At 40.4% G+C, this 19,685-nt stretch overlaps 1 protein-coding gene across 1 annotated transcript in view; it reads left to right on the top strand.

The window, feature by feature from the left end:
* Nucleotides 1–224: 224 nt before the first annotated feature.
* mxd4 (MAX dimerization protein 4) overlaps nucleotides 225–19,685 on the top strand; it is a 31,569-nt gene continuing 12,108 nt past the window's right edge. Inside the window, exons 1-3 of the mRNA XM_015036002.1 lie at nucleotides 225–497; nucleotides 941–1,040; nucleotides 8,951–8,980. Coding sequence (XP_014891488.1) covers nucleotides 434–497; nucleotides 941–1,040; nucleotides 8,951–8,980 — 194 coding nt within the window. The 5' untranslated portion in view covers nucleotides 225–433. The remainder of the gene's footprint in view (nucleotides 498–940; nucleotides 1,041–8,950; nucleotides 8,981–19,685) is intronic.

The raw sequence follows: 19,685 nt of genomic DNA on the forward strand, positions 1-19,685 counted from the left end.
ACATCCAAGTTCAACTATATGAAAAACACCCATCCTCTTTCTCATTAGCCAATCAGACGCTTCCACACAGAGTAGAAAGCCAATCAGCATCGAAAAAGGCGGGCACTAGCGGCTGTTGCTAGGGTATATCGCCAATGACTTCACTCAGTCAAGCCAATGACATCGCAAAGAGGACTTTCATTGGCGTAGACGCACCTCAGGGAGGTTTTCTGATTGGATAGCGGTGTAATCAGTTGGTTTCCTGAGTTTAGGTGCTGCTGTTACTGTAGTTTGGAGTCGTCAGGACTCAGAAGTGAACGTTGCAGCGTTTGGGCTCCGCTGAAGAACAGCTTTTATTTTTCATCTTCATTCCATTATTTTATGAATTGTACACTTGTGTAGATAGATATATATTTTTTTCTATTTTTTTAAAGAACACCAAGACCCGGAGAAGATGGAACTGAATTCTCTTTTAATTTTGCTGGAGGCTGCAGAATATTTGGAGAGACGAGACAGAGGTATTTAAAGCAGAAGTGACAGGCATTTATTTAAAGGAGTTATTTTGTGACAATAAATTAGACTCGATGCTTCTGGGTTTTAACACTATCCTGCCTTCAGTGCAGGTATGATGTCACTTGTTTCTCAATGGGACACAGACAAGGCGATGGGTACAAAGTGGACCCAGAAACATGATGTGCTACAGAAAGAATGATGTAATCTAATTTTGTAGAGATACGACTTGTTTATGTCTTGTCGTTTTAGTCTATGAAAACAGGGCTTAAAACAGTTGCATTAAAAATATGGGTTAATGTGCACTCTACCTTGATATAAAAAAAATGTTTGTACTAATGGATTATTTCTTGGAAGGATTTAGACATAATAGCAATTTCACGTTTCCCTGTATTGACTGGCTAACAGTAAACTAACATTTCATTATTTATTGTTTTATGTGTGTCCACAGAGGCAGAGCATGGTTATGCGTCTGTTTTACCATACAGCAGTGACTTTTCCCGAAAGAAAACGAAAGCCACACCAATTTCCAGAAAAGCTCAGAACAATAGGTAAATATGTAGCTATATGTCTTGCCTTCACGTGCCATGCCATTGTAAACTCTAGCGGTGCATAAACATGAGTATAGCAGCCCTGCTGGTATGTATGTCTGGGCTGGGATCAGTGTGTTTTGGTCTCTCCAATCAACAGTGCCACGCGTACACTGTCAACTCTGCTGCCTCTGTCTGTTTCTGTGTTGCCCTCCCCATGCTGAGAGAACCGGAGAGGGAGAAAAACACACGCACACCCGACATGCATTTAACCTTTCGTTTCTGCAGCATGTCTCACACAGCCCTGCCATGCTTTCACCTGGGTTAAAACGCTGTGTTTTTCATGTGGCGAGAGTGTTTTGTTTGGTGTGTCTGGTTGCAAAATGAAAGTCCTGCAAAAGAAAAACAGAGAGAGAGAAAGAGAGAGAGTGACAGAGGGTCGCATTTCAGGAACTGCAGTCCTGCACTTTCTTCCCACACTCTCACACACAGAACACAAGAAGGTTGTTGTTGTCCTCATGTTTTTTTGGTTGAACCGTCAGTATTTAAATTTTTTTGGTCAGATCTCCGCTGAACGACCTCTCCCGCTTAGAAAACACATCCTCAAGATGTGCTACTGAACTGCACACAGACAGAATAAATGCAGGTTTCAGTTTTGATTCAATTTTACTTTATGATTTCTAGCTTGTTAGATAAATGACTGAAGGTTAATATTGAATCCTTTTCTCAGAATAGCTCTGCGTTCACCGCTTTGTGCCACCTTTGCATTGTAGTTCCATGCCTTCCTATTTATTCCCATGTGGGTTTGCATATCACTTTATTTTAGTACTTTTTATAGGCTTATTCTAATTATATATTATATGATATTTCTAATTATAGAAATGCTCAAAACTCATGTGTAATTTAATTTAATTTTGTATTATTCACTACGGACTTTATAATTAGGGAGATTCTGACCCATAAAAACCCCAAAATAACACTGAGTGACTTCCTGCTAGTAAATATTACCCTATTGGTGTAGAGTAGCCACATTTCCTTATAGCGGAGCATGAGTAGATTATAGAAGATTATTTTAAACCGATGTTTGTCAGTGTGCACAGATCTCCCAGTAGTAATGCATAGTCGGTACAAAATGTCCTGCTGAGATCAGCACTATTTAGTGCATAAAAAAGTTGTGTATCAAGTGACCTAAACTACAGAGATATGAAAGGGCAAAATGATGAACACTCACCCAAAATAACCCTGCCATGATGTTTTATTTAGAATATTTCCTTATGGTAGCAGAATTTCGAAAACTACTCTAAGTCGTTGGTCCTCAGAGTGGGTACTCATTATCTCCAAAGGAGGAAACAAATTGGATCATGATTGGCAAAAAGATCCCGTGGAAGTCAACTCCTCTTATTAGAAAAGCTTTCAGTCTGCAAAGTTTTTGAAATGGTCATGGTGTAATGTGACAATCAACCCCTGAGGTCTGAGTCAGTTTACCTTTGACAATTCTTTCCCAATAATTTGTGCCATAATGCTCCCATTTCATGCCCACGTGCTCCCAGTTACACCTGTAAACAACCATTACAAACCCAAATATTTACCAGCTGGATGAATGTATTTCTCTTGATAGTATTACTGATTGTCGTTCTGATCACCGCATGGATTACTCGAATCTTATGAAATGTGAGAGATTCCGTCCTCTGATCAAACTTGTGTTTTGCAACTCTGAGTGACGTCCAGATGACTTTGAGTAAACCAGTGTCTTGAAAATGATCTCTGTGGGTACAAAACATCCCTGACATGGGTTCGAATTGACACAAGACTGTGAAGGTATAACATGGTATCGGTGCAAATTAATCCGAATTAAATTAAATTACATACTTAAATTATAGCGCATATACAGTTGCAGGTGGCTGCAACCATAACATCTTTAAAATCTTGGTTTAGCTTGACACTGGAAACATACTAATCTAATCATAAGCAAGTAATATTTTACCAGCAGGATATGACACTTTGGACATTTCATTAAACTTTAAACCATCACCACATTTGTATTAGATAGCTATTTACAGAGAAGCTTATAACCATTTACACAGGAAATGAAGGACGGAGGCAGTGTGCTACTACTGATGGTCATCCAGTGTGAAAACCATACTGATAGCAGAACATGTTAAACTTTTTTGGTCAAAGTAAAGGAAAAGTGAGGCAGTGTAGTTTTTTTTTTTGATAGTTTATTTTTTTCCCCCAGTTTTGTCATAACTGGGTTGGAAATCCTTTACATGTCGGAGTGTCAACGTCTCATCTCCATTTTCAGATATAAATAATTTGTTTCTCACTAAACAATCATCCAGTGCAAATGTAAGAATGACTTAAAGGTTCGCAAAATAGTGCTTGCGTCAACGTATGACATTTTTTTTTGACATACAAGTTGTGGAAAAGCCTCTTTAGTCTTGGCCCCGCGAGGACCCAGCTTTGGTTCTCGGGTTAATCAAATCTGGATTTATACTAAAAAAAAAGAAAGAAAAAAAAGTTTACTGCTGCTGGATAAATGTAGAACTTTGCTGCTAAAATCGTAAATTACTCTTTTTGCATGCTGACAAACGAATCCTTGCATGTGACAAACCACAGCCTATTTGAAATGAAACCTGAGTCATTGATCGGGTAATAAATCTTTTAAGCTCATGTTGCTAAAAACAGAGTTGTCACACCAGATTGAGCTTCCCTTCATTTATCTCTGCGAAATGTATTGTCATATGGAGACACACCCTCAATAGGAGACTAATCTGGAGTTTCTTTTTGTTTTGTTTTTTGTAACTATATGCTTTTTTTGAGACTTACTTGATCCTGGTGTGTAATAGTGTATTTAATTGGTCATTAACTATACCTGTTAGTCTTGATAAGTTGTGACTGTCTAAGGGAATTTGTATGATTTATATTTTTGTTTGTACAATTAAATGCTGATTAAGATTTATTTATTTTTTTTTTTTAAGTTGATTTGTTAAATAGTTAGGAAGTAATTTCACAGTAGCAAACTATGCAGCGGGTGATCGGTTGAGGTTAAGAGCTTTGTTTTAAGTTTTGTGAAATTAAAACGATACTTCAAGTTCATCCAGTTCCTACAACATTCTGTTGGTCTTACAAGGAAATGCATCCTTTCAATAAACGGGTGAATGATGAAAAGGGAGTGCGGATGTGTGTGCTGGGTGTGGTGGCCCACACACATACCTGTGGAACGAACCCACGCCCACCGAGTTCGAAGACCAATTTTTCACTCCATCTTAATGTGACTGCCCTTAATTAAAACTCCTCCATTAGTTCTGTGCACGGGCAGGCCCTTCAAGTTGGTGGGTGGACCTAAAGAAAATGTAACATTAATCAGGTTTAAAAAGGTGGTTGACTTGGCAGAATTACGGGTGACATGTTTCTGAGTCTGTTCTCGGGGAGAATAAGCAAAATAGCATTTCACATGTACGTATAGCAAGAAGCAGGCCCCATTGAGTTTCTTTGAAATTATCGCTGTGTTTTGGCTGTTTACTAGTTTCTGTTTCACTGAGACTCTTCTGTACTACACTCACATATAAATAGTCACATAAAAAAAAAAGAGCTTTATTTTCAGCCTTGAATTCCTTCCTGTGAGTAGGGAAATGTTCAGGGGATGGCCTTTGCTGTGTTACTTCCTTCTAAAAACTGATACATGGCATCATTGGTTTTGCATGCCAGACACCGTGCTTTTACATAACATGTAAAAATGTGTGGTTTAACCTGTGGGTTGGAGCATTCCCTTCTTCCTCCTCACGATTTCCTGCTCGGGCCTCGTGCTTTGACTGGGACATTTTCCTCCAATTTCTACATCTTTCAATAGCGCAACTTCCTCCGAGCTGGGAGCGAAGCTCTTTGTCTGCCTTCTTAGATCTGCAGCGGTGTGACATCCTGTGCTCCTTCTGGGATGATATTGTGCAGACGGGTCAGCCGTAACCCTTTCAGCACGTCGAACTGCCTTGTTGTTGCATTACAGCTGTGGGAACCACTGCTTTCGTGAGCTTGGCAGGGGGAGATGGTGGGGGGGGGTCTAGGGTGGTGGAAAGTCTGAAAAGGGCTTGTTGTCAGTCTGGCCCCTTTTGTTGTTGCTGTTTTTGTTTTTGTTGCCACGGTATCCATGACACCCTCATGAACGGAGGGCCTGTTTCGGTTGCCCTCCCGGCTGCCTGCGTGTCACAACGGGGGGAGTCTCTCCTCGGAATAGCCCGTGTACGCTGAGGAATTCTGCAGCATCTGAAGCCTCCAGACGTCTGAGAGCCGTTTTTATTCCGCGTCCTTCGCCGCTGATCAGCCGTCATGCAGAAACTGCAGCAGTGGGTGCAGCGTGCATGCGGTGTCACGGATCCCTCGTTGTGTGTGTGTGTGGGGGGGTATCAGTTCAGCTGAGCGCTCCCTGCATTTTCTCTTTTGCAGCTATTGGCTACGATTGAAAAACACATCTTAAAATTGGGGCTCTGCTTTTAGAATGGCACTTAAAAGTTTTGAACTTTACATATATTTGTCATGAAGCTTGGCAGAAAGCTCTCCTCGGCTACACTAAATTGTTCCAGTTTCGTAAAGCGGTAGCAGTAAAAATTGGTGAGAATTTGCAGTCAGCAGGGTTGTGACCCTCTGCTGCAGCTGGACGTCTCCCCTTGTAAATGTCGATCAGTTTTCCACTTCAGCTGTAATGCAAACAGAACAGCTTTGGTTGTGGTGCGAGCTATTTACTGCATGTCCTTTAAAACTTTTTTTTTTTTTTTTTACTTACTTCATTACTTACTTAGCAACAATTCCCTCGTCCCATTTAAGATTCGTTGTCAAAAACCGTGTTGTTTGCTTAGGCTCATGTTCTTGTTACATGACCCACTTTCTGTTGATATTCTGTCCAGGGCCAGATGTGCTGCCTTTTTTCCTGCACAGTTTGTTCTCATCGTTTGATGTAGCAAATCAGAGCCACGGCATCACATTTTGGCTGCTACGTTGTAATTTAGAGCCTTTCTTATGATGGAACGTGTTTATGACTCCAGGTCAATTTGCAGCTCTGCCAATCCGAGCCCATACTTCATAAATTCACGTGTTTTCCATTTGTTATCCCTACACAAAATATTTCATATCCATTTTCCTAACCATCACATATCAGTTTATTTTTCTGGATAACATGATAAAGATAAACAGTCATAGAATGCATAAATCTAAATCCTAATCTCACAGTATATTACCCATTTGATTAGATTTTTACACCTTAATTATATTGACAATGGTTGTGATGTCATCTTAAGTTAGTGTACTCTTTTGATATCAGCTAATCACAAAAGAACAAAAACAAAACAAAAAACTAGGAGATATTATTTAACGGACTCATAACCATTTTTCCTTACAGTCGACTATGGGAAAATTATAGGATGTCTTAAAATTATTGGTTGTCAAAGCAGCTACAAAATCTTCCCAAGGCAAATACAAGTTGGCTCATGGTTTGTCAGGAAATTTCCCATGGCAAGCAGCTCCTTTCCTTGCTGGAAAACATAGATTTTCAAATGAATAATAATCCATCACACTACAGTGTGCAATTTTGTGTGAATGTTTCTATTTGTTCTAGTTTAGTGCAGGACATTTTGCCCCTTCCATGTCATACCTACTTCTACTTAGGGGGACATATATACTATGGATAAAAACAACAAAAACAAAAGAAATTCTAATATTTTGTGATATTAACATTTGCAGTGGTTTGAGCCGAAGAAAAACTGTATTTTAGTTCTTCATTTTTAAAAGGTACTGCTGTGCTACTGAAACGGTACGAAATAATTATTTTCAGTCTTGTTTTGATGCTCTTATGAAACAGCAAGCAAGTATTTTTAAAGTTATTGTGTTATTGTTTCCATCATAATTTGACAAATTCTTATTAGAATATATATTTTTAACAATAAACTATAACATAATTGCCAACTTAATTCCATTTTGTACAGATCTAAGTAATCATTGCATATTAGTTAATTGGTAGTTTAATATTTTGATGAAATATATCATGTAAAATACAAATCTCATATAATTTAATACAGACATGCTTATATTCAAAACTATTTCTATTGCTTTTGGTTTTGTTTCCAGTTTGGACCAGGAGACGGTAGCTTATGGGACGAATATAACCACGTCTAATTTAATACCTAAGTTTCAAATTTCCACCTGGATATTTTTGCATATTTTAATTGTACACAGGTCTTTAAATGTCCTATGAGTAAATATATATTTGCCCTTTTATCCATAACAATTGGAACTTTCAATATCTAGCAAGTTACTTTCACAATTTACCATCTATTAAGAGAGCGCCCCTCGGATTAATTTCACTTCCTGCTACGGCGGGGGTGATATTACCGTAATAACCCGAGGTTGGCTGGAAAATGCAACGTCTCCCCTTTTATAAACCGTTGGAATTTGTCATGTAGCTCAAAATGTGGCGGAATTACGGTACTGCAAATTTGGCTGTACGGTCGCCGATCCATTCGGTCTGGAAGGGTTAATTCAGTTGAAAATTTAAATTTAATTCAGTTGAAAATTTAAATTTAATTCAGTTGAAAATTGTAATTTAATTCAGTTGAAAAATGAGCAGATTAGTGAAAATGACCTTAAATCAATGGTTGTCAAAGAGAAAAAGGAACATACTCACGGTGAGACGTTTGGCAGTACAACTTGTCACGTCGCATAAGGCTACTTTTCATACCTGAAAAATGCTGGTACAAAATTACCAAAATAGCAAAAGCGTGATATGGTAAAGGTTAAAAAACAATTATGGAGACAAATATTTTTCTGAAGTGCTCAAATTACTCAAATGAATTGTGACTTTAAAAAAAAAAAAAAATTCAAATGACACCCTATTTTTATTGATTGCGGTTCTAATATTCATTACAAAAGATAAAAGTAGAGTGTGAGTGACTTAATGAGTCCATGTTATAGTCACTTGAGTCACAATTTCTGTAAGTTTAGAAAATCTCTGTGAAAAGCCATTTGTCAGTGGGAGTACGAAACCTTTTCAAGGGGAGTACAAACTGACATGTGCAAAGCAAAAAACATTCAGACAGCATTGTATTGTACTTTTCAAAGCACAAAATGAAACCAGAAAGTTTTGTTTTCCTTTTTTTCTTTTTTTCTTAAATAAAGACAGACATGTTTTCAAAGTGCTCTGTGTGGTGTTGCCCTAATAGCGGATTTGGTATTATTAACATTAGCCGCCGTGAAAGAGGCCTTAAGATGCTTAGAGGCAAACATGAGTTCCTTTGTGAGGATCCTGAGAATAACAGCTTATTACCCACCTTTCTCCTGGGGTTATCTTTGTTGGCTGACCCCTCCCTGGCAGGTTAACAATGGTCTTGAATTTCCACCATCTGTACAGAATGTTCCTCACCAAGGATTTGTGTAATACAAACTCCTCATTAACCTTTAACCTTTCCGCCCTGATGATCATCAACAGCACTGGGAAGCTCAGGCTTAGGTCGACATGTGCTCTTGTCTGGCTGACTCTTTACTACCTGTCTCGCCTGAATAAAACATACATTTTTCTCATTGTCTTATTAAATATTAATGCTAAATGAAAATCTGATGATGATGCTGAAGGGTCAGGCTGCCGATGGTTAAAAAGAACCTTGTTGCCATGCCCGAGCATGTTTCTGTTCCTTCTTTGTCAAATCTCTTACAATATACTACACATTTGTTCACTTTGGAGTCTTTTTTGTTGCACCACATCACTGTGCAATGTAACCTCTCTGATCTGTTTGCATGTGCTTATTTGACTCTTCTCTCTGACATTTGGATAAAAAAACAAAACAAAAAAAAAAGCATTTAGCCTTTTATTATGACACAGAATCTCATGCTATGTGATGATCTTGGGGTTTTATGATCCTGGTCCTGACACTCGTCTTTTCTTCTTTCAGATCATCACACAATGAGCTTGAAAAACACAGGTAAGTTGATATTTGACACTCTGCAACACTCTGCACTTTCTTTAAGTCCGTTTGACTGGCGATTGTGTTTCCGAGCAGCAGGTAGAAATCAGATTTATTCCTCTTTGTGAAAATCAACCTGCAATGCAAATCAGATGTAGAGTTTTCCTCCAAAAGTCCATCGTGTCTGAAATTAGATAATGAGATGATTTGAAAGTGCAGCTTGACATGCATTAGCTCTTTCTCCATTTCACAGCTGAAATCCGCAGGCAGACGGGGGGGGGGCGGAGGGAATCCTGTCAGAAATTAGATAATCCTGCCTAAAATAATGCTGTGAATGGAGGCGGGGAGGATCTGGACCCTTTTTTTTTTTGTCATTTCTCCAGACTCAGAAGTCCACAGATGGCACGCACACTCTCTGATCTGGCTTTTTCCCAGCATGCAACACTCTCAAGCACAAAATTGTTTTTCTTCAGCTTATTTTTGGGAACGACTCTCACGATTCATGATGTGGGCACGAGAGACACAGATGACTGTTTTTGCTCTGTTTAGACTTCCATCTTGCTAGGAAGCAAACTCCTTCGAGTTAGAAAAACAAAATAGTGATTTCCCGGCATTGCAGACTGCCTTGCAAAAATGTTCATACATACACATTAAAAATGTTATTTTTCATTTTACAACTACAAACTTGAAAGTATTTTGGTGGGATTTAGTTTGATAGGCTAACAATGAGTATTTAATTATTAAGCAGAAGGGAAAGGATAAATGGTTGTCGAGATTTTTAAGCAATAAAAACTGGTTTTGTGGCATACATTTTTATTCAACTTCCCTGAATGAATACTTAGATCTTCACACAAGGTTGGCACTTTATTATTATTATTATTATTTTTTTTTGCAAAATAGCTCAAACTCAGTCAGATTGAGTGGAGAGTATCTTTGAACATCAATTTTGTCCAAGTCTTGCCAGTGATTCTTAATGGAATATAGTTCTTGACTTTGACTGGGCCATTCTAGCACCTGCTCCATAGCAGCTCTGACTATATACTGTATGTCTGGAGTTGTTTTTCTGCTGCAAGGGGAATCTCTGCCCCAGTCTCAAGTCTTTTGAAGCCTCTAACAATTTTTTTTTTCTGATATCACCCTGTATTTAGTTCCATCCACCTTCCAATCAACTCTCACCAACTCTGACCCCACTGGAGAAAAAAAAGATTCCCCCATCATGATGCAGCCCCTACCAAGTTAGACCATGACAAGTGTGTGTTATTTTTCAGACATAATAGAGCTTTGCATGTAGGTCAAAGAGTTACATTTTGGTCTCCTCAGGCCTCCTTTCACATTTTTGCTGTGTCACTTACAAGTCTTTTGGCAAACTTTAAATTTGGCTATTTGTGCTTTTCCTTCCAACAACGGCTTTCTTCTTCCACCCTTCTATACCCCAAGGCCACATTTGTGAACTCATAGTTGCCTTATCAGCAGAAATTCAGCAGGTATGAATACTTTTGCAAGGCGCGATAAGAAGATGTAAATTCTTTGGGCTCGTTGATTTCCTGTAAATGCAGCTGGCGTTCTTTTGTGGCTTTCAAGAAACAGCTGATGTGACCGGCAGCATATGAGCAGTGGCTGAAATGGGCGTGTTTAAATGCTGACACACGCTATCAGGGCTTGGGGTTTGCTAGTCACATGTCTGGCAGTGAGTAATAGTGTGTGTGTGTGTGTTGCATGAAGTGAAACAAGTAAGGACATATTCCTCCGTGACCTGCGAGACATAGACGTAGGTCCTGAATGATTACGCCGCAGGGGTTGAGACACAGAAGTTTCCTCATGTCCAATGACGGGTGTGGTTGGTTGCTACCAACGAAGTGATGATCAGCCGAATTGACAAATGCTCATGCCAGTAAAGACTTCTACATCCAGCTTCCACACTTCCCTTATCATAAGCTTGTTTAAAAAGGTAGATAGCCGTAACTATATTTAGTAAACACCTGAGTTCTCTTACCGCTTATCAACATCATGACCTTAACTGGGTATAATTGCCCCGTCAATATGTCATCATGTGTGTGTGTTTTTTTTTTTTTGTTAGACCTGTGACTGTTTGCATGGAAATTTTCCGTCTCTGTTTGTAATGACAGGGCCCCATACACTCATCGATGTAATTTTCATTATTTGCAAAGCTATGAGGCGAATCTTTGTCTGAACATGTGCCCTCAAATTACAAGGTCCGTTGCACACGTCAGGACCTTGTGACGGTGCAGGTCCTGCACTACATACTTTACCTGTCACATCTGGGTATACGTGGAAGTAATGGTAACTATTGATGCAATGTTGCTTCTTTCCCGGCAAATCTTTACGGCACACAAGCTCGACCCTTGTGAAAGCAGTCAGTTGAAAATTTACGAGGGTTTTTGTTTTAAAGAGTCCAACACTATGCAACCCTCCTGCCGGCCCATGACGACATCCACATGTATTGTATTAAAATCCGCAGCAATAAAATATTAGCTAGGGTAACTATTTAAAACCCTTCAAACTAAATGTAAGGCTAGAATAATTGGTAGCGATTGCACACATGAGCTGGAAGACTCCTCTTGGTTTTTTTTTTATCAGCGGTGAGCAAAAACGTCATGCCTCTAGTGATACTGCTCTATCAGTGGGGGACTAGTTGTGGATATATGGCAAGCAGTGTGTATATATAATCTCACACTTTGCTGTGCCTGAAAATATCTGCAAATTCAGTGAATAATTTACGTCTGCTATAATTTGTTCTCTCTGTTAGAGCGTCCTCGCTGGCAACATCTGTTTGTTTTTGAGAGGGTTTTTATTTGGTCCACTGGTTTAGCAAAGGAACCTACCATTTAACCTCTGTTTATATGTTGTTGTTGCTCTGAACGCGAATTGAACCCTTACCCCGTATGCACAAATCAACTTATTTGTACCGTTAAACTCCCAATAGCAGAAATATTAGCTACAGTAGCTAAAGTTGGAGATTTCTATTTCAGTTCAGCTGGTCTGCATTTTCAAGTTATGCCTAAAATATCACACCTAAAGCTAGCATAAATATTTGATCGTTTTTGTGTTATAACAAGTATGGCAAATGTCTATGGATAATTAACCCTCTAGAATAAGACTAAGTAATACTTAAAACTGATTAACACTAAAGCATATTTTCTCTTTTTAGTTTAGGGTTTCAGTGTCATTACATGATATGGATTTGTTCTAGCAGTCAGACTGTTGTGTTAAAATAAGAGCAGTTTTCTAGTCAGTGGTTGTCTAGGTCCTTTCCGTTTTTTATCCTCACGTCCAACAACTTCAATGAAGATGTTGAAAAATTCCTGGTCTGCTGATTAATTTTGAAACCAAAACTCTTCTGATTGTCTTGTTCAACCAGTTTGAAACATCTTTTTAGACACGCAGACAGACAAATCCCCAGCAATCCCCAGTGTCGTAGTCATCACCTTTCTCTTCCATCGCGCCATCGGACGCCTCTTCAGGGAGGGGCTGCTGTTCGAGCCCTGACTCAGTGTCGTTTTGTGGTCAAAGGTTGGGATGTTTTGGTTCACCTTCCAAGAGCACAGAGCCATCCTTTAAAATTAACAAGGCGGTCTAATTGGCAAATATAAGTCCAGCTTAAATGCCGCAGGGTGTATTTTATAGGTGGGGTCTGGTTAGACATGCTACTGGAATTTATTATACCTGATTGGCAGGAATACAATGTTTTACAGTTTTGTTTCCATGAAAGTATTTATGCAAAATCCACAATGTATGCCAAGTTTAACACTGTCCTTCAAAAAAAAAAAAAAAATTCTCCTGGTAGATTTAAATGTATTATGTTTTCAACCAAGAAGTTGGTTTTTGAAATGAGACACAGAGTTCCAAGAATCAAACCATGTAAAAGGCATTTCACTGTCGGAAAGTTTATCCGATTGGAATGCCTCCTTGCCATCACCCTAATCTTTAGCTCCCTGCACAGATTCAAGTCAGACCACTCCAAAATGTTAACATTATTTCCTGTTAAAAGATAAATGTTGGTAAAATTAAGAGTCTTTTGATCTCAATCTTACAGAGGTATGAACAACTTAACTTAAGTGAATTATTGAGATTTATTTAATACAAAAATAATTTATGAAAGTGAATTAAATCTTAATCAATCCTAAGTGCGCAGATAGGGTTAGGGAGTGATGGCTAATATAAGGCACAGTGGCAATTTATCATTTACATCATAAATGAAAGAGCTTCTTCCTAGAAATAGACACACTTATAGGAATACTACCAATAGACGTGAAAAGAAGTCACGTTGCAGATTTATTGCAGTAGTTTACAAACTAAATAGATGTGCTCAGTTCTACATTTCGCTCCGGCATCAGTTTCTCTCACTGCTACGCTTTGATCTTCTGCTTTTGGGCGTCTGTCGCTGCTGCCTTGGCAGGCATTCAGGAGGCACCCTGCATATATTTGTGTCTCGTAATCAGACGGAGTCGTCTGCGGGGCGGGTGCTGGGGTCCCACTGGGTCATCTGTCCCCGACGTAGCCTGCTTATCTGCTGCAGCCCGACTTTAGCCACGGCAGCTCCATTTAGACGGCCTCTGTTGTGGTTCTGCTTATTCTTATGCTTTCTGCACTTACCGGAGCTGCAGAGCTTCAGCTGGAGTTTATCGAGAAACCAATTGGCCCGGTGTGGTTGGTATCCTCTGGCATTGCTTCCTTCCCCTTTCTTTCTTTAACCGCTCTCGATGATGTCTGTGACGCGCTTATCGTGCCACATGTTTCCCTTTCGACCAGCGCTGAGAAGTTACTCAACCTTCCCTTTCCCTCGTGCCACCTGTTCACAGGAACTCTAAACTCAGTAAAATGTTGCTGAGCATTTGAGCTTCCACTTCTCTTCAACAAGGGAAGGATTGTCTCTCCTATTTTTACCGCTCTGGTTTTTGACATAATTGAGATCAGCAGATTTACTTTTTTCCTCCAAATAGTGTTTTCTCACTTCTCCGTCCTGCAGTGCAGACAGTGCGCCGGAGCGCCGACTGAATCCCGTTTTAAATTCACACACACTTCAGGAGCGAGCAGGCCATTTGTCAGCCTAATCTTCTCGCTAATTAAATTTACTCCTCCGCTGTCCTCTACTCCTAGCTGAGATGAATGACTTTTCCCCCTCGAAAAACTCCTGTGTGTGCCTATAGGGCAGTCGGCTCCCCGCTGAGCCATTTGAATTATACCCATGTTTGAATGAAAAGGCATCCCATGCACTCCCCTCTTGTTTCTTCACCCCCCTGCTTTCTCCCTCTTCACCCCAGAGACCACATCTGGTTTTTCTGTTATCTTGACTTCCCTTCCCCTCTCCACCTCCTTGTTCTGGCTCTCCGTTTCTGCTTGCTGAAAGTGTTTGAGTCAGCAGAACCCGAGGCAGGGCGAAGTTGCAGGACGACTTGCCTTTCACCGAACACCTTGACCAGTTTTGACCTGCTAGTTCTTTTGTTTTACTTTAGACCGCAAGGTGCAAAACCACTTTAAAAGCTGTCTTCTGCTTTGCTGATTAGCAGTTTCAACAGCGAGGAAAGTTTCTTTCCTCCCTCCAGGTTTGTTCAAATGTGATGTGTGCACACTCACATGATTGCGTGTGTAATTTACTTCCCCCTCTGCCACAGTGTCAGTTAAATTCCTCCTGTGCGTGGCGATCTGGAGTCCCAGGTCTTACATAAGCAGCTAATATAATGAATGATGATCATGGACACAGTCACATTCATTACAGTCACACTGCTCAAAGAATGAGGAGCAATAACAAGACTGAATGCTGCTGTTATACTGCACTGCATCAAGGCTGTCGCACATAAAAACAGGAATATGACCAGACCGACTGCATAAAGACAAATTCTGTTTAGAAAAAAAAAAAAAAGACGTGTTTTTATTTTTATCTGTATCAGTCTGTAAAACATACACCGTTTGCAATTTCTAATCTCAAAATGAAAGAGAAATTACTCGTTTTAGACTGGAGAATCTCACCTTACATGTATAGAAATTCTAAACTCTTAATTATGCATAACTTTTGATTATGTTTATGGCCATTTTTCCCCATAATACATCAATAAGCTGTTACACAGTGCTCAGGTAGAGAGTATTTTATTTTTTATGGGTATGAAATAAATTAAATTAGGACAAATTGGTAACATGTAGAAACTAAACAGTTAAAATTTGTGCCACATAATTGATCCAGAGTGCCACAAGTCTTTAGATGTTTTTGAAATTCATCACACATTTTTTGTTTATGCAGCCACTCGCATGGAAACACCTTGAATATGAGAATACGAGTGCTTCAGGCCTACATTTAGTGAAGAATGTTCCTCCTTTGCTTTTCATCTGATGCTGCAGGGTGTCCTCTAGCAAAACCTGAAACCATGCTGGACGCAGCCTGACCGGCTGTACATTTAGGTGCGCTGGTGCTTGGGTCTTACGTTGGAGTCTAAACATACTCCGAGATGGAAGCTTACACATTTTAAGGAAGCAGCTTTAAGTTGGTTTCCCTAATAAAGCGCTATGTTTAAATGTTCCTTAAACAAAGCGAGATTTTGTTTGGTTTCTTTTCAAAAGGAGTAAGATGAGAAAGGTTTGCTGCTCCAGCCTTTCATGCTTTGATCCAAACCGCATGCACCTGAAAAGGAAACTGTTCGTCGAGACGTTCTCGAGTACAGCAGAAGGAGTGGAATGAGAAGCGCACACACACACACACACACACACACACACACACATGCACACATGAACTGGCTGGCTGCGACAGTATGTGTGTGTCAACCAGGCAGCCTGAAATTCAGGTCAGCGGAGCATGCAGCACATATGCTGGAATGTGGAGTTAAGTAACAGAGGCTGAATTTATGGGGGAGACTCGGCGGATGGCTTGGGGAGCTCAAAACTCCACAGTGTTCTGCAGCTGCATTCGCTGCAGCTCGTTTCAATTCTTCTGGCAAGAAAGCAGTCACATGTGTATATATATATATATATATATATATATATATATATATATATATATGTATGTATAAAATCACTCCTGAAGCACTAAATTGGCCCGTCTCTGGTTAACTATCTAACTTTCCCAGTCAACAAGGACTCAGAAATCTAATGTCATGCCACTACTATCTTGTTTGTTAAATATTGACTGAGATCACTATAAAAGCTGGCTATAATAAGGGTTTGATGTGTTTATTGAGCTCCGGGAACTTGTCTCTGCTGGTCCGTGCAAACTGTGCAGATGTGCTCTTCGGCACACGCAGCAGAAGACTGGTAACGTTCAGGTCTGCCGTTTTGGCGTTGCCCTGGAAAGGCTCCCAGACGCACAAGGGGTAAACCGCGCCTCCGCGTGAGAGAGCAAACGCGCTCACCTCTTTAAAATCCAGTTCACATGTGTTTTTCTGTTAACACCACTGTAAGCTGGCTGCTCTGTGGAAGGGATTTTGCAATGATCCGTACACACACACAAGGCGATCGTTTCAGTACACTACAACAATCAAATGAATCCAATTACTCGGCATTCCCGAGCACGCCCTGTGGAAATTCCTGTTTGTTGCGTGGTAGTTTTACTATGACGTGTCAGCCGCACACAAATACTACTATTTCCTGAACTTTAATCGCACTCGAAAGCACGCTGAAGCCCTTTCCTGAAGAGTTTTGCTATAAAAAGGGAGACCACGTTCAGGTTTCTGCTCACTGAATATGCGCGAGAGTCGGCTCATGCGAGGATGAGCGAGAGCCATGTTCCCACCAGTCAGGATCTGGGTCGAGGGGGCAACTTGTATCCGTCTGCCTCACCTCCGTAGCTGTCACTGCTCTCAATGGGCGTGGCGTCTTCCATGACAGAAAACAAACACGGCTCGTCCCAGACGACTGGCATTTCATATTGTGGCGATAAAAGCCTCTCGTGTCTCGAGGTGTGTGCGCCTTCCGTATCGCTGACGTGGGCAGCGTGGCGAACCAGCCCTCCGGTTTCATATGAACTGCCGCAGTAACTTCTTTTCATTCCTGTTTTATTCTCACCTCCCCAAGACGGCGCTCCGGCTTTGTGTTGAATGTAAACATGTCTTTGGCGGGCCCGGAGGGTGACAGGCAGACTAATGAAGGGCTGCTGAAGGATTGCGTGTGTCGTTTTCTCGGCAGGGCCCCCGGGCAGGGTCCCTCGCCGACCCTCCAAACCTTCCCTCCCATCTGCTTCGTTCTCCTCAGGAACCTGCCAGCCAGATGTAGAGGCGCTCTGCTGGCAGCTTTGCATTCCAGGGCGTCTCACCATGGCGATCCGAGCTCATGCAACGACTCTCCCCGGGACAGACGCGCTGTAAAGGGAACAGGCACAAAATGTTTACAGAGGGCTGTTTCTCTCTACTTTTAATTTTGCTCTTTTGTTTGCATTAAAGTGAGCAAAACCGAAGTTTTAGAAAGCAGAAAACTCTCTCCTAAAATTATAACATAACGCCCAGGTTCAGCTAAGTAATGTCATTAGGAGCGCAGAGAGGGAACATTTATTTTTCTACCTGTACGACAAAGATAAACAGTGTTTCGTTGTGACCTTTTCAAAGTACGACTTGAATGCTTATTTTAAAATCGACATGTCAGATGCTTACAGGTATCCAGCACAAGATTGTTTGGAGCCCTAGACCAAAAATTCGATTTGGACGTTCATTTCCAATCACCGTCCCTAAACCCAACATCTCTTTTTGGGAAGTTTCACACCTAAGCTGCTCACTCCGTTTATAACGAACTTTTTCATTTCACTCCATGGAGTGGTTTGTTTGTAGAACTCTGCAAACATGAACCAATGCCTTCCCATTGCATTCTGGGATATGGCGGAGTAAACAAACTAATAAACAAAACCTGAAAATGTAAAACTATGCACAGTATTAATAAGCATTAATACTAATTACTATGTTTTGGGCTGCAGAAGCCACTTTTGTAGTGTATAAATGTCACAGAGAACCTAATTAGAACTATAATGATCTATGTGCAGTTAGAAGAAGTTACATCATGTTGTGCTTTTTTGTTTAAATGCTGATCATTTTACAGGAAGTTTCACCATAACAATCTCGTACCGACCCTTCCTTCCCTCTACACTGCATTCGAAGTTTTGTTGTTGGGTCCTTTTGAGACCCAGTTGTTGAAGCATCATCTCGTATGCTGATGTCTCACAGGCTCTGGCAAAAACAGAGCCTGAGCTGGACGTTCTGACATATCGTCCTCTTTAACCTTAGCGGAGGTCATAGCGTGCCAACTCTAGCAGTTGCAAGAAAAACCGCAGCGGAGATTCTGACGACATCTGACCTCGGTTCTGCAGGCTTGGCTCTGTGCCAGATGTGCCACTCTGTCGTGCATGCATGGGAAAAGGAATGCATGGCTTTAAGTTCATTAAACTGCTCAGTGAGTGACGGGTGAAGACTTGTTGTTTGCACTAGGTTGCCTTCTCAGGCCCTATAGCTCTTTGTGGGGGGACACAAAGGCGTCCTGGGACACTCTACATCCAGGAGGACCAGTGTGTGTGTGTGTGTGTGTGTGTGTGTGTGTGTGCGTGTGCTTGTGTGTGAGCAGCAACTACCTCTTTTCTAACTAGCTCCATAAGTGCATCTATATAAATTGGCACGTTGCTGCAAGTTCGCTTAGCAACAAAACAAGCAGGTCTTGGATAAAAAACAACAACAAGATCTGAACTCAGCAAAACTGAAGTGAGCATCAGCAGTTTAAATAACTTTTTTTCACTTTAAGCAGTGTGTCATTTTTATGTTCCTTTTTTTCCCTTCCTAAAGTCTTAGCTTTGTTTTGGCACCCAGTCCCTGATGGAGAGGGGGGAGTGAAGGCCAGAGGTTAAACACAAATCCTCCTGTGGTACTCGGCTCGTGAAAACAGTCAGGTGGTGATTTCTCTGCAAGCGCCACAACTTCTCACTGATACCATGATGTTGTTACACTTCTTTTCTGTTAAACTTTTGAGGCCCCTTCAGTCTCTGCTCCACTTGGGTCACTTAGGCATAAAAAAACAAACAAACAAAAAAAAACCTCATTTAAATATTATCACAGAAACATGCAGCGGCATGTTTTTTTCAAATATCTTTTTATTAATATGCATGCATGACATCATATTAAAATTTATATTTTTTTAACAGTTATATGATAAATGTGGTGATTAAACTCCACATGTAGTAGTTTTTTTTTTTCTTATCCTGTATTTGCCAATTGATCAAGCCAGGAAATTCTACTCAGTATGTTGTACTTATTTTTGTGCTGTAAAAGTTTTTTTTTTTTTTTTTTTTTTGCTCAAGTTTGTGCACATAATCAAAGGATTTGACTTCAATTTCGCTTTGTGAAATACACCTTATATGAACTAGGGTAAAAAAATTATTAAATAAGTCTACGGTATTTTCTAAACAAAGGAGTTGTACTTGAGAAAATATGATTAATTGGTGGTTTGATGGTTTTTATTGATTTCCAGCAGATGAGTAAACATGGAAATCAAATTCTAGTGATTCAGTCAACAGCTCAAACAATGCCAGAAAGATGCAGGTTGCTCGATTTAGTTTAACGGACATTAGAACAACTTAAAGGAAACGTAATTCCCTTTGCATCTGCACAGCGTTAGCTGTGCTCACACACAATAAACACAACATTTCCCAGGAGGGTCAGATTGAAAACAGGGTGAGTTTTGTGCATTGTCTCTGTCGCACAATAAAACTCCTCGAGTTTTAACTTCTCTGAACTCATAGCTGGCC

This window comes from Poecilia latipinna, unplaced genomic scaffold (genome assembly GCF_001443285.1).
Source record: "Poecilia latipinna isolate Pla-1442-1.1 unplaced genomic scaffold, P_latipinna-1.0 Scaffold353, whole genome shotgun sequence".
Lineage (NCBI taxonomy): Eukaryota > Metazoa > Chordata > Actinopteri > Cyprinodontiformes > Poeciliidae > Poecilia > Poecilia latipinna.